At 40.4% G+C, this 16,081-nt stretch overlaps 2 protein-coding genes across 2 annotated transcripts in view; both read right to left on the bottom strand.

Moving 5' to 3' along the window:
* LOC146712350 (uncharacterized) overlaps nucleotides 1-4,903 on the bottom strand; it is a 17,265-nt gene extending 12,362 nt beyond the window's left edge. Inside the window, exon 1 of the mRNA XM_085436259.1 lies at nucleotides 4,886-4,903. Coding sequence (XP_085292385.1) covers nucleotides 4,886-4,903 — 18 coding nt within the window. The remainder of the gene's footprint in view (nucleotides 1-4,885) is intronic.
* A 22-nt stretch (nucleotides 4,904-4,925) lies between these two features.
* Nucleotides 4,926-16,081, bottom strand: part of LOC146712345 (protein NLRC3-like) — a 113,450-nt gene continuing 102,294 nt past the window's right edge. The window contains exons 6-11 of the mRNA XM_085442099.1: nucleotides 15,799-16,003; nucleotides 13,853-15,647; nucleotides 12,485-12,658; nucleotides 12,098-12,271; nucleotides 11,401-11,574; nucleotides 4,926-6,140 (exon numbers count right to left, since the gene is read on the bottom strand). Coding sequence (XP_085298225.1) covers nucleotides 5,948-6,140; nucleotides 11,401-11,574; nucleotides 12,098-12,271; nucleotides 12,485-12,658; nucleotides 13,853-15,647; nucleotides 15,799-16,003 — 2,715 coding nt within the window. The 3' untranslated portion in view covers nucleotides 4,926-5,947. The remainder of the gene's footprint in view (nucleotides 6,141-11,400; nucleotides 11,575-12,097; nucleotides 12,272-12,484; nucleotides 12,659-13,852; nucleotides 15,648-15,798; nucleotides 16,004-16,081) is intronic.

The following is a 16,081-nucleotide window of genomic DNA, read 5'->3' as shown; positions in this document are numbered from 1 at the left end:
CTCCTGTAACAACAGCCCGGCGCCGTGAGCAGTCGCCTTTTTTGCGCTCGCTATCCCTGCACTTTCTACCATCTGCAAACGCCACGGTGTTCGTGTCGTCATGAAAGACATGAACATCGAGCGTAAAAACAAAGGAGACTGCTACCGGCTTTTTATCTGCCGATCGCCGTGCTACGGTTGCAAGAAAAAGAAGCAGAAATGACGTTCTCTACGCGTTGAGACGTTCCCCGTCCGTCGGCTAAACGCTTGATTGAAACTTCAATGCGACAGTGACACCAAGTAGAATTATAAATGTCACATAGCCCCAAACATGTCTTTTTCAAAGCCTGCGGTGAAGAGAAAGGTTGGTGATGAGCACCGACAATTTCAGGAAAAGTGGGAAATGCAATATTTCTTTGTTGAGCACAGGGGCACCCCGACCTGTCTTATTTGCACAGAGAAAGTTGCGCTGCACAAGGAATACAATTTGAAACGTCATTACACAACTAGACATGCTGAGCTGGATGCAAAATACCAGGGAGACGAGAGAGCGAACCGGGTTGCCAGTCTTAAAACAGATCTACTGAGGCAGCAAGATTTCTCCAAGAAAGCAACCAAAGAGAATAATGCAGCAGTCGGAGCCACGTGGTTAGTGAGATGATTGCTAAAGCAGGGAAGCCATTCACAGAAGGTGCATTTGTCTAAAAGTGCATGTTGCAGGCTGCAAATATAGTCTGTCCGGGAAAGAAAGGTCAGTTTAGCAACATCAGCCTTTCTGCCAACACCGCAGCAGATCGCATTTCTGACCTGTCAAGTGACATTTATGACCAACTGTGTGAGAAAGCCAAATGTTTCAGTGTATACTCAGTCGCTCTTGATGAGACCACAGACATCACCGACACTGCCCAGCTCCCAATGTATGTCCGTGGTGTTGATGACAGTTTTGAAGTGATGGAGGAGCTGCTCACAGTAATTCCAATGCATGGCCAGACCACCGCTCAGCAGATATTTACAAGCTGTGTGATGCCATTGAGAATGTTGGTTTGCCATGGAAGAGGTTTGTTGGAATAACAACAGATGGAGCGCCATCAATGACAGGGAGGAAACATGGACTGGTGGCACAAAACAAACTGGAAGAGGAAGGCGTGGAGGAGGCCATTGCTCTGCACTGCATCATCCATCAGCAGGTCCTTTGCAGCAAATGCCTGAAGTTTGACAATGTGATGTCTATTGTTGTGAAATGCATCAACCAAATCAGATCCAGGGGCTTAAAGCACCGAAGGTTCTGAGCTTTTTTAGAGGAAATGGAGTCAGAATATGGGGATGTGCTCGACTTCACTGAGGTACGTTGGCTCAGCAGGGGAAATGTATTAAAGAGACTTTTTGAGTTGAGAGCAGAAGTGAAGCCTTCATGGAGAAGGATGGAGTTAGTGTTCCTGTGCTAACTGATCCCAAATGGCTCATGGACTCAGCTTTTCTTGTTGATATGACACATGAGCTTAATGTACTGAACAAGACGTTACAAGGCCAGGGGCAACTTGTCAGTGCTGCCTATGACAACGTGAGAGCATTCTCCACAAAACTGGCGCTCTGGAAAGCTCAGCTCTCTCAGACAAACCTTTGCCATTTCCCAGCATGCAAGGCACTCGTGGATGCAGGCACACCATTCAGTGCTGACGAGTATGTTGATGTCATTTTGAGGCTACAGGAGGAATTTGATCACAGATTTGCTGACTTCAAGACACACAGAGCCACCTTTCACATTTTTGCGGACCCCTTCTCCTTTGATGTGCAAGATGCCCCTTCTGTGCTTCAAATGGAGCTCATTGAGCTGCAGTGCAACTCTGAACTCAAAGCAAAGTTCAGGGAGGTGAGTGGAAAAGCAGACAAGCTTGGACAATTTTTGAGAGGATTGAGTCCTAGTTTCCCTCGGCTTTCCCGAATGTTCAAGCGGACCATGTGCCTTTTTGGTAGCACATACTTGTGCCAAAAGCTCTTCTCCACTTTGAACTTCAATAAGTCCAAGTACAGGTCCAGACTTACGGATGATCATCTTCAAGACATACTGAGGGTCGCAACTGCTTCCTCCTTCAGGCCAAATCTGGCTCGGCTATGCAAGAGGAAACGCTGCCAGGTCTCTAGCAGCAAGGAGTAGGCAAGAGAAGCCATGTTCAGAAGAACAGTTCATTTTCTACAGTGTTCCATTCATGTTCAGAAGAAGGTTATAGAACTGTTAATACAGACATTTCAATCTAAATACAGCAGATATAGAAGACTGAAAGATACACAAGTTCACTGACTAAAAATATCTTATTATTATTTTATTTATGTTTTACAGATTGATTTATTTTCTTATTAATTCTTAATTTGTTTATTCATTTTTCATATTTTGTGTTAAAAAATAAAAATAAAGAGATTTGAGAAGATTGGAATTTTTTAACCATGTCTTTCTTGTGGAAAACCTAATGCGGCCCAGCCTCACCCAGACTCTGCCTGCAGCGGCCCCCAGCTAAATTGAGTTTGAGACCCCTGTCCTACACCATAAATCAGTAAGAGAGGGTACGACCTCTCTCATTGCCCCAAGTGGTGTGTGCATGCCAGAGCACTCTGGAAGGCACACAGAGTCTTTACAGACTACTAAGGATCAATCCTCTATCATCATCCAATCAATTATAAAACTAAGCATGTATGAGTAAATATTTTTAAGCATATCCCATATGGAAAAGACTAAAAACCTATATGATGAAAGTCATACTCACGAAAGTGGCCACTTTCTCATTACTTTCATATATTGTTTTAGTAAGTATCGAAAACATACAAGTTTCATTATATAATTTTTCAAGGGATCTTATATCTGTTTTCACTCTTGTATGCTTTTCATACAAGTTTCACACAAGACAGATACAAACTTTATAAGATTTATATATCTTTTCCATATGGGAAATGACAATCAACAATATAAACCTTACAGCTGGTTTTAATAACAGAATTCATTTGTTTCTCAAACGAGAAAGAGCTATCGAGAAACACTCCTAAATCTTTAGTTCTTAACTTTTCCAGTGGGCCAAGGTCAACATTATCTGCTAATGCTAAATAGGCTGCCGTTATTAACTAATGCTAATTTGACATGAATTAGCATTATGCACTAATGCTAACACTTACTTTTTTTAAAAATGTGAGTAGCTAATGCTAACACTATTTCCCTTAACTTTATAACAATGTGAACGGCTAATGCTAACACTCTTTTTCCTAGCATTATAACATCTGAGCTGCTAATGCTAAGTAGGCTGCCATTAGCACCTACGTCTAATTTAAGGCAAATACGCATTAGAACCTAATGCTCATATCGTTTTCCTTTGCTTTATAACAATGTGAGCAGCTACTGCTAAATAGCATTAGCTAATAACAGCAGTCTAATTTAATGCAAGTTAGCCTCATTTGCATTACAACGATGTGAGGAGTTAACGCCAAGTATGCTGCCATTAGTGGCTAATTCTAATTAGGGGTGAATAAATATTACCAGCTAATGCTAATATCGTATTCTCTTCCCTTTTAACAATGTGAGCAGCTAGTGCTAGGTAGGCTGATGCTAGCAGCTAATGCTAAAGCTAATTTAATGTGAATTAGCATCACATTAGTGAGGAGTTAATGCTAAGTAGACTGCCATTAGCAGGTAATGCTAATTTTAGGTGAATAGGAATTGGCAGATAATGCTAATACCATATTTTCTTGCTTTATAACAATGTGACCAGCTAATGCTATGTAGGTTGCCGTTATTAGCTAATACTAATTTGAGGTGAATTAGCATTATCCCCTTATGCTAACAATGTTTTTTCTTACTTTTTAACAATACAAGTAGCTAATGTGAACACTTTTTTTTTTATTGAATTCTAATTTTTCCCTTGCGATGTGAAGAGTTAATGCTAAATAGGATGCCATTAGTGGCTAATTCTAATTTTAGATGAGAAAGCATTAGAAGCTAATGCTAATACCATATTTTCTTGCTTTATATCAATATTAGTAGGTAATGCTGAGTACGTAGCCATTATTAGCTAATGCTAATTTAGGTGAATTAGCATTATCCACTAATGCTAACACTGTTTTTGCCAACTCTTTTCCCTTGCATTATAACAATATGAGCAGCTAATGCTAAGAAGGCTGCCATTATTAGGTAATGCTAATTATTATGTGTGTTAGCATTATCCGCTGCTGCTAGCAATGTTTTATCTTACCTTTTAACAATATCAGCAGCTAATGCTAACACTACTTTAATTTCAGTTAAACCTACTTAGCATTAATTAACTTCATTTAGCATTAAGAAGTTTTTGCTATAGGCTACCATTAGTGGCTAATGCTAATTTTAGGTAAATAGAAATTGGCAGCTAATGCTAATACCATATTTTCTTGCCTTATAACAATGTGACCAGCTAATGCTAAGCAGGTGCCATTATTAGCTAATACTAATTTGAGATGAATTAGCATTATCCGCTTATGCTAACAATGTTTTTTCTTACTTTTTAACAATACGCCATTAGTGGCTAATTCTAATTTTAGATGAAAAAGGATTAACAGCTAATGCTCATACTGTTTGCTTTGTAAGAATGACAGCAGCTAATGATATGAAGTCTACCGTTATTAACTAATGCTAATTTGATGAGAATTAGCATTATCCGATAATGGTAACTCTTTTCCCCTGCATTATAACAATGTCAGGAGTTAATGCTAAGTAGACTGCCATTAGGGGCTAACTCTAATTAGGGGTGAATAATTATTAGCAGCTAATACTAATACCGTTTTCTCTTTTTCCTTATAACAACTTGAGCAGCTAATGCTAATTTGATGCGAATTAGCATTATATTAGTGAGCAGTTAATGCTAAGTAGGCTGCCATTATTAACTAATACTACGTTGACGTGAATTAGCATTATGCGCTACTGCTAATACTGTTTTCTCTTACTTATTAAAAATGATAGTAGCTAATACTAATACTCTTTTCCGTTGGGTAACAACAAAGTGAGGAATTAATGCTAAGTTGGCTGCTTTTAGCGGCTTATTCTAATTAGGGGTGAATAATTATTAGCAGCAAATGCTAATACCGTTTTCTCTTTCCTTATAACAATATGAGCAGTTAATGCTAATTTGATGTAAATTAGCATTATATTAGTGAGGAGTTAATGCTAAGTAGGCTGCCATTAGCAGCTAAAGGTAATTTGAGGTGAATAAGCACTAGTAGCTAATGCCAATACCCTTTTCTCTTGTGTTATAATGATGTGAAACGTTAATATTGTTCTCAAACAACAGAATGAGAATGAAATATTGATTCTAACAGGGCCCATAAACAGCATTAGCTTAGCAGCATTAGCTTATCAGAGTCTCCATCATGGTCACACAAATCCTTAGCGGAGCAAAGTGGCCTACTTAGCAATAGCTGCTGTAGAAAGCAAAGGGAAAACAGTATTAGCATTAGCTGCTAAATGTGCACTTGAGAACAAATCTATTGTGAATTCAGCCGTGAATGTAGTGTTTCCAGTAAGCTTCCATTTCCAAATGTTAGCTGCTCCTGTCTGCCTCTTTGTCACACACACAGACTGAAATGATTCACAGCCTTGTTTCATCCTTCTGTCAGTGTCACTGACTGTCACTGTGACTGTGGACATACAGCATGGGAAACACACACATGGCTGATACTTGTATCTAAAGTTACAAAATGTTGTCTCTGTCCAAATATTACCTAACTGTAAGTCTACTTTTAATGAAACTCTCAACATGACTTATCAGTTATCATTAATGTTCCTGCAAACAGACTCCTTGAAGACCCCCTACATAAATATCCATGTACTATCCAGCTAGACTAGTGTGTCTGTCCCTGAAAATATTCCTGCATGTGTGATTGTTCATGTCTCATCTGCAGGAAACAAACAGGAAGTGAGTGAAAGACACAGGAAATGATTCCAGCTCTTCCTCCTATATCAGACATTCTCTCCATACCTGAGAGTGTCCAGTCTCCAGCCTGGATCCTTCAGTCCAGCCGACAGAAGCTTCATTCCTGAGGGACCTGGATGATTGTAGCTCAGGTCCAGCTCTCTCAGATGGGAGGGGTTGGAGGTCAGAGCTGAGGCCAGAGAAGTACAGCCTTCCTCTGTGATCAGACAGCCTGACAGACTGCAGACACACAAAACAACAATCCATCTGTTATCCATCTCTATAGCAGCATAACTAAGTGATGGTTCAGGGTCACCTGATCCAGCTCTAACTATAAGTTTTATCAAAAAGGAAAGTTTGAAGCTGATCGTCAAAGTAGAGAGGGTGTCTGTCTCCTGAACTCAAACTGGGAGCTGCTTCCACACCCAGTCCAACATAGCCAGGTTTTCTTTGCTGCTTTGACAAAACCTCAAATCCCAGTCAGAGATGGTGAGCATCATCACAGTGATGATCATTTCTCTGTTAACCCAGGCTTTCTGCTTCAGGATCTGTGCACGCTCACAGAACAAGGAGACCTTTAAACATCATTTCACTAAATGGATGGACTGAGCTCAGCCTACAGATGAACTGGATAAATAAAGATTTGACCTCAGTGTGCTCAGTGTTCCTGTCTATTCCTAACATATTCCTAACATGATAGCTGCACTTTAGAGCTCTAAAACTGGAACTGACACATATTTAAACTCCACATGTTACTCAGTACATTCAGTTCTGACACTCGCCCACAGTCCAACAAAGGAAACATGGAGATCACATCAGTTTGTCACCAAAGTCTAATTATTCCAGAGGGCAGTGTTGATACAACTAAAGTTATTTTTAAGCAAAGTTGAGTTTTTTATCGTCGGAGTACTTCATGTCTGAAGTATCACTTAAATGCATTACACGCTGTTGATGGCAGCAAACAAACCACCCAAACAAACAGAGGTGGGAGGCTTGGGCAGACTACGTAGGATCAGCTTGTGGGAGGAGTCAGGATAAAACCAAAGAAAGACAAGCTAACAAACACCACAGTGAAGTGAGTAGCTACAAACTGCAGGCCGATTAGTGTTGTTGAAGAAGTCGGTCTGAGGAACGTTCTTAGGATCAACAAATGACGGCATGTATGAGCCTCCCTCAAGACGCACCATCACAAGAAGAACACATGAGCTGTAGAAAAAGGAGAGACTATGAAAGCCACGGCGTTACAACGTGCACCAGCTGTTGGTCTCTGGAGACTACTGGGCGTGGCTGGGTAACCATGGTTACTTGGGAGTTACAGTACATGATATTAATGAAGAGTGGGAGCTGCGTTCTATAGCAAACAATTTGTTATGAGGTAATCAGCTGATCTTAGTTTAACCGGAAGCCCTTCACAATAATTGCAATGCCTTTATTTTGTACAACTACCATCAGTTCGTCTGTACTGATGGTAACTTAAAGTCACACTAATGTCGTTTAGTTTCTATAGTTTATGTAGTGGAAGTATACTACAGTACCCTGATCACTGATAGGACAGATTTATGTAGATATACACCTTTGTGTTTAACATTACTGCATTATAGTACTGTGATCTTTGTCCTTATATATGGCTATATTAGCTATACTGATGTACGTACATATAACTGGATATGTAACTTATCTATTCATCTTATTTGTCATGTATTTGTATTGTGTACTTCCTTTTTGTAAGAAACCACACACATGATCACAGCCGCAAGAATCAATCAGTGAAAGAATAAAGTGTCTCAAACCAAACCTTAAGCTCTTTATTCCACATGCTGGGATCATTTGGCCTTCAGTGGTGTTCTGGCTGACACACCGGAGTGACCAGAGTGCTAAAGAGTGAATCGGACACACCAGTCATCCCTGATATCTCCACTACATTTAATCGTCCTTCAGCTTGTGGCTGCCGTTAGCTGGTCTGCTAGTTAGCTGATTTGCTATTTAGCCGGTGTGCTAGTTAGCTGGTGTGCTAGTTAGCCGGTTCGCTAGTCAGCTGGTGTGCTGACCAGCGAACCAGTAGGTTACAAGATGAGCTTGTCTGTCTGATGAGCCAGCTCTCTCTGTCTTGGTCATTTTGTCCTTGGGCAAAACCTAACCTACCACTACAACTGTAGCTTACCTCCACCAGTGTGTGAATGTGAGAGTGAATGAATACAGGGAGTGCAGAATTATTAGGCAAATGAGTATTTTGTCCACATCATCCTCTTCATGCATGTTGTCTTACTCCAAGCTGTATAGGCTCGAAAGCCTACTACCAATTAAGCATATTAGGTGATGTGCATCTCTGTAATGAGAAGGGGTGTGGTCTAATGACATCAACACCCTATATCAGGTGTGCATAATTATTAGGTAACGTCCTTTCCTTTGGCAAAATGGGTCAAAAGAACGACTTGACAGGCTCAGAAAAGTCAAAAACAGTGAGATATCTTGCAGAGGGATGCAGCAGTCTCAAAATTGCAAAGCTTCTGAAGCGTGATCATCGAACAATCAAGCGTTTCATTCAAAATAGTCAACAGGGTCGCAAGAAGCGTGTGGAAAAACCAAGGCACAAAATAACTGCCCATGAACTGAGAAAAGTCAAGCGTGCAGCTGCCAAGATGCCACTTGCCACCAGTTTGGCCATATTTCAGAGCTGCAACATCACTGGAGTGCCCAAGAGCACAAGGTGTGCAATACTCAGAGACATGGCCAAGGTAAGAAAGGCTGAAAGACGACCACCACTGAACAATACACACAAGCTGAAACGTCAAGACTGGGCCAAGAAATATCTCAAGACTGGTTTTTCTAAGGTTTTATGGACTGATGAAATGAGAGTGAGTCTTGATGGGCCAGATGGATGGGCCCGTGGCTGGATTGGTAAAGGGCAGAGAGCTCCAGTCCCACTCAGACGCCAGCAAGGTGGAGGTGGAGTACTGGTTTGGGCTGGTATCATCAAAGATGAGCTTGTGGGGCCTTTTCGGGTTGAGGATGGAGTCAAGCTCAACTCCCAGTCCTACTGCCAGTTTCTGGAAGACACCTTCTTCAAGCAGTGGTACAGGAAGAAGTCTGCATCCTTCAAGAAAAACATGATTTTCATGCAGGACAATGCTCCATCACACGCGTCCAAGTACTCCACAGCGTGGCTGCAAGAAAGGGTATAAAAGAAGAAAAACTAATGACATGGCCTCCTTGTTCACCTGATCTGAACCCCATTGAGAACCTGTGGTCCATCATCAAATGTGAGATTTACAAGGAGGGAAAACAGTACACCTCTCTGAACAGTGTCTGGGAGGCTGTGGTTGCTGCTGCACGCAATGTTGATGGTGAACAGATCAAAACACTGACAGAATCCATGGATGGCAGGCTTTTGAGTGTCCTTGCAAAGAAAGGTGGCTATATTGGGCGCTGATTTGTTTTTGTTTTGTTTTTGAATGTCAGAAATGTATATTTGTGAATGTGGAGATGTTATATTGGTGTCACTGGTAAAAATAAATAATTGAAACGAGTATATATTTGTTTTTTGTTAAGTTGCCTAATAATTCTGCACAGTAATAGTCACCTGCACACACAGATATCCCCCTAAAATAGCTAAAACTAAAAACAAACTAAAAACTACTTCCAAAAACATTCAGCTTTGATATTAATGAGTTTTTTGGGTTCATTGAGAACATGGTTGTTGTTCAATAATAAAATTATTCCTCAAAAATACAACTTGCCTAATAATTCTGCACTCCCTGTAGTGGGATTGTAAAGGGTCTTTGAGGGTCTCGAAAAGCGCTATATAAATGCAATCCATTATTATTATTAAGAGCATCTTTAGGCCTGACTGTGCTCATCCTTCCTCCAACCTCTCCTTACCAAAGATAACAACTACATCAGTATTAGCTCAATAACAATTTCTGCAATTCAATTGTGGACATTCATTTTTAAACCTTGTGTAAAACGATAAAACCTCAAAGTCTGAGCATTATTCTTTGTGCAAACAGCTCTTGCAGGTTCCCACGGACTTAGGTTATTTTTATTATTTAATTACTTTCCTTTAAGCAGCTGTTCAGGCTACTAAACTCATCCCAGAAATAACAAGTGACACCATTAATAGTAGAGGTGGGAATCACCATACAACTCGCGATATGATATTATCACAATACTTAACGCACGATACGATATTATTGCGATTTTTTAAAATATTTTGCGATATTTAAATTCTGCACATAAAGGTAAACTTTATCAATATTCATTTTATCTAATATCAAAGTCTCACACTCAGTCTTTCTCTCATTTCAGTCAGTTTTATTGTTGACAAACTGAACGGTTTGTATTACAGTCTAGTCCAACTTAACTGAATGCAACCATCTGGTACAATTATAGCTATTCTGAACTATGCAATTTATGAAAACTATGCAGCCCCTTCAGCAACTGAAGAATTTGAAAGTAAATTTAAAAAAATATATAATTTTACATTAAATAAAAAAGTTTCAAACTTAATTAAAATTAAACATGTCTTAAATTAAAATAAGTAAACTGTCATGTTTATTGCTGCCAAAAAAAAAGTTAAACACATTTGGACAGTGAAGGAATGTCAGGATTGTTGCTCAGAAAAAGGATCAACATGCTCTGAAGTCAACATGCTCTGACTCCAGAGCATGTTGACTTCAGAGAAAAAATTGTTTGTAACAAAATATCGATTTCTGCTGTCCCTGTATCGATACATTATTAGCAAACAAAATATCACGATACTACACAGTATCGATTTTTCCCCCCACCCCTAATTAATAGTGGAGCTAACTTTAACAGGTGAAACTGATTTGACCTATAAGGCTACTGCAGTTACTTCTTATCAGGTTTAGTAGGGAAGACATCTGGATGAGGTAGTTAGTAGTATGTAGTTAGTACCGGGCGACTCTGTTTTATCAAACTATGGCCATTACTACTGTGATCATTTGCAGCCCAGTGTGCCGCTCTCTCTGCTGGGATGAACCACTGGAGCTCACCCAGTCATCCCTTTCTTTCTCTCAAGAAGAAGTGAAATAAATATATTTATTATGTTACGAGTCTAATATTCTTTAAATCAAACTGTAATGAATAAATCAAGCAAGAAGATTTGGTGGCTCCACGTGTTGTAGAAGAAAAGATAAACATCTCATTTTGAGAAATCAGCCTTTAAAATTAAGTACTGTGAATAAAAAACAAACAGCGAGCCAATCAGCAGTCGCCAATATCCTCCTAATTTCATTCACAAAGAAATCAAATATATATATTATGGGCCCAAAGGAGCCTAAATCTTTAAATTAGGCAGTACATGAAGTATTTTTTTTAAATAAACAGAGACATGACTATAACAACTTTTAGTAATTCAGAGTCCAATTATCCACTCAAATGTAAATAAAAGTTCACTTGACAGCTGTATAAAGTTACCTGTTTATACAATAATATAAATCACATTTCAAATGATCATCTGTGGAAAAGTTTGAATCCTGACCTGAGAGTTTCCACTGCACACTGTGAACTCTTTAGTCCAGCGGACAGAAGCTTCACTCCTGAATCCTGCAGGTCAGAGTTACTCAGGTCCAGCTCTCTCAGACTGGAGGACTGGGAGCTGAGGACTGAGGACAGAGCTTCACAGCTTCTCTCTGACAGGTTACAGCCACTCAGTCTGAAAAATAAAAGACAATCTATAAAACAAGTACTCATGTAGAGTTTGTTAATACATTTCACAACATTAAATGTTGACTTTCTATTTTTAAAGGAAACATAAACATACTAAGATACAACATCATATGTATGAACTTTAATTAATAATTCTAAAAACTAAATGTTTTCTGATCTGACCTCAGAGTATTCAGTTTACAGTTTAAACGTTGTAGTCCAGCAGACAGAAGCTTCACTCCTGAATCCTGCAGGTCAGAGTTACTCAGGTCCAGCTCTCTCAGACTGGAGGACTGGGAGCTGAGGACTGAGGACAGAGCTTCACAGCTTCTCTCTGACAGGTTACAGCCACTCAGTCTGAAAAATAAAAGACAGTCTATACAACAAATACTCATGTAGAGTTTGTTAATACATTTCACAACATTAAATCTTGACTTTCTATTTTTAAAGGAAACATAAACATACTAAGATACATCATATGTATGAACTTTAATTAATAATTCTAAAAACTAAATGTTTTCTGATCTGACCTCAGAGTATTCAGTTTACAGTTTAAACGTTGTAGTCCAGCAGACAGAAGCTTCACTCCTGAATCCTGCAGCTTTCTGATACTCAGGTCCAGCTCTGTCAGACTAGAGGACTGCGAGCTGAGAACTGAGGACAGAGCTTCACAGTTTTCCTCTGAGAGTTCACAGATGTTAAGTCTGAAGATAAAAACATGAATAAAGATTGTTGTTAAAGTGTAATCAAGGTGCAATAGCTTATTGTCTTGTGCTGAGCAGGTTAGTAAAACTTCCGTTTAACTTTGAAATGAATAAAAATGCTATGAAACAAGGATAACTGGATAAAGACATAAACAAAAACAAACATCAAACACATAAACAAACAGAACTAAACATAATACAAATTGATCTGACCTCAGAACATTCAGTTTGGCATGTGGACTCTCCACTGCAGCAGACAGAAGCTTTACTGCTGAAGCCTTCAGGCTGTCGGTACTCAGGTCCAGCTCTCTCAGACTACAGGACTGGGAGCTGACCACTGACAACAAATTTTCACAGCCTTTCTCTGAGACGTTACAGCTGCTCAGTCTGTGAGAGAAAGGGAAAAAACAAAAACAAAAAAAAAACAAACAATATATGTGATCAAATTAAATTTGTTTATATGTTGAACCCTTTTTTTAAAAAATTTATTTAAACCTATGAGACTATGAGTGCTACCAGTCCAGTGCACATGATTGGTACCTTGATGGTACCTTGCTCAGGGGTACCACAAGGTAACTATTCGGTGGATTCGACCCCTGACCTTATGATCATGGGGCGACCACTCTGCCTACTGAGCTAATAATTCTGTGTACACTGTCATACAATATTAACTAAAACAATTATTTTAGAAAATTTTAGTAATTCATTAATCATGCTCATTACCTGTGTATTGTGAATAACACTTGATTTTAAACACTAGCTGTATAAAACTCTTCCTGTTAAAGGTGTGTATAAAGGAGATGAGCTGAAATGCAGACTTCATGGAGAATGTTTGCTGTCAGCATATATCAAAGACAAAGCAGAGATCCATCCAGTCTCTTCCACTAAGCCCACAGAGGGACAGACAACCACTCTCACTCACACCTGCATGAAGTTTAGATCACCAGGTAACCTAACTGCATGTCTGTGGACAGTGGGAAGAAACTGTAGAGGACCCAGAGTGAACCCACTGTAATTCTGTGATAACACTGGTTATGGAAGCCTTACAGTTACATATGGTTACTGACAAGAAACACGACCTTAGAGGCAATTTCAGTAATGAAGACCGAGTTTCTCCCTCCATACAGGATGAAAACATGACAGCACAGCAGAGATTTATATTTAAAAAGGGAGGGTGTGCACTGAAAGTGAGATACAAACTTGAACTTAAATTATGAACATCAGAAAAAGATGTAGGTGAAGTCTGGCAGGTGAAGTTTGTGCTTTAGAATAAAACAACCAAACTCCTGGAGTTGGAGACAAATGAACAAGCTGAGGATAATAAACCTGTCAGAGGGGTTGAAGCATCAGAGCTCATGTTCTTATAGGCTGGGTCTGGATTGTCCTTTGATAAGAGTTACAGAACAAAGTGTGTTTTAGAAATGCTGGAGTGAAACATTAAAACTACCATATATTTACTGAGTGACTGATGATCATTTAATTTACTATTTTAAAAAAATGTTACAGTGCTCTTTGAACTCAGCATTTCTGATTTATTTCCCATGATTTTAACAATGAAGCGATGACAACATGTTTACTCACAGAGCTTTGTTGGAGGCTTTGACCACTGGCAGCATTCTCAGAAGAGCCTCCTCTGAAGCAGAGTATTTCTTGAAGTCAAACTCATCCAGATCTTCTTCTGATGACAGTAAGATGAAGACCAGAGCTGACCACTGAGCAGGAGACAGTTCATCTGTGGAGAGACTTCCTGATCTCAGGGACTGTTGGATCTCCTCCACTAGAGAACGATCATTCAGTTCATTCAGACAGTGGATCAGATTGATGCTTTTCTCTGCAGACAGATTCTTACTGAGCTTCTTCTTGATGTACTGGACTGTTTCCTGATTGGTCAGTGAGCTACTTCCTGTCTGTGTCATCAGGGCTCGTAGGAGAGTCTGATTGGTCTGCAGGGAAAGACCCAGGAGGAAGCGGAGGAACAAGTCCAGGTGTCCATTTGGACTCTGTAAGGCCTTGTTCACAGCACTCTGGTAGAAGTGTTTCTTTGCAGATTCTCCTGTTTCAGACTTCTTGGATGTTGTTTGTTGTTCCAGCAGATTGAGTCCAGAGTTGATGAAGGTCAGATGGACATGAAGAGCAGCCAGAAACTCCTGAACACTCAGATGGATGAAGCAGAACACCTTGTCCTGGTACAGTCCTCTCTCCTCTTTAAAGATCTGTGTGAACACTCCTGAGTACACTGAGGCTGCTCTGATATCGATGCCACACTCTGTCAGGTCTGATTCATAGAAGATCAGGTTTCCTTTCTGCAGCTGAACAAAAGCCAGTTTTCCCAGAGACTCCATCATCTTCCTGCTCTCTGGACTCCAGTGAGGATCTGTCTCAGCTCCTCCATCATACTTGACCTTCTTCACTTTGGCCTGAACCACCAGGAAGTGGATGTACATCTCAGTCAGGGTGTTGGGCAGCTGTCCTCCCTCTCTGGTTTCCAGCACATCCTCCAGAACTGTAGCAGTGATCCAGCAGAAGACTGGGATGTGACACATGATGTGGAGGCTTCGTGATGTCTTGATGTGGGAGATGATCCTGCTGGCCTGCTCCTCATCTCTGAATCTCTTCCTGAAGTACTCCTCCTTCTGTGGGTCAGTGAACCCTCTGACCTCTGTCACCATGCCAACACAGTCAGGAGGGATCTGATTGGCTGCTGCAGGTCGTGTGGTTATCCAGAGGCGAGCAGAGGGAAGCAGTTTCCCCCTGATGAGGTTTATCAGCAGCACATCCACTGAGGTGGACTTTCTAGGGTCAGTTAGGATTGTAGTTTTGTGGAAGTCCAGAGGAAGTCGACACTCATCCAGACCATCAAAGATGAACACAACCTGGAAGTCTTCAAAGCTGCAGATTCCTGCTTCTTTGGTTTCAGTAAAGAAGTGATGAACAAGTCCCACCAAGCTGAACTTTTCCTCTTTCAGCACATTCAGCTCTCTGAAAGTGAATGGAAATATGAACTGGATGTCCTGGTTGGCTTTGTCTTCAGCCCAGTCCAGGCTGTATTTCTGTGTTAAGACTGTTTTCCCAATGCCAGCCACTCCCTTTGTCAGCACTGTTCTGATTGGTTCATCTCTTCCAGGTGAGGCTTTAAAGATGTCTTCTTGTCTGATGGTTGTTTCTGGTCTGTCTGGTTTCCTGGATGCTGTTTCAATCTGTCTGACCTCATGTTCATCATTGACCTCTGCAGTCCCTCCCTCTGTGATGTAGAGCTCTGTGTAGATCTGATTCAGGAGGGTTGGGTTTCCTGCTTTAGCGATGCCCTCAAACACACACTGGAACTTCTCCTTCAGCTTAGACTTAAGGTTACGATGACAAACAGCAGCTGGAAGTTCTGAATAATAATAATAAAAATACAACTTTAACAATCATATTTTACAAAATGCTGATGACAATTTCTGACCCACTGAGAAATGACTGAACACACTGGTGTCACAAGTCTCTCATTTATCCAGCAGCTTAAATCTTTAGATAAATCCTCTTACGTCTCTGCAGACGGTCAGCCAGCTCCTCCTGCTTCATTCTCCTCAGGAAGTCCACTGTGATCTTCACAAATGCCTCTCTGCTGTTTCTCCTCTGCTCATCATCCTCCCTCTGAAACTCCAAGCACTGGGGCTTATTTGGATTCAGAGCCTTCTGGATCTTCTTCAGCTCGTTCTTCACAAAAGTGATGATGTTGTCCTCCAGCAGCTGGAACAGAATACTTTATGAATGACCCACCACTCTGAACTTTAGTCCACACAACATCCACTTCTTTACGATCAAGGG

This window comes from Copadichromis virginalis, linkage group LG3 (assembly GCF_057382275.1).
Source record: "Copadichromis virginalis isolate Kocher_CV1m ecotype Utaka linkage group LG3, C_Virginalis_male_GT1.1, whole genome shotgun sequence".
NCBI lineage: Eukaryota > Metazoa > Chordata > Actinopteri > Cichliformes > Cichlidae > Copadichromis > Copadichromis virginalis.
The sequence above is the reverse complement of the archived record's forward strand: the minus strand, read 5'-3'. Positions and strand labels throughout refer to the sequence as shown.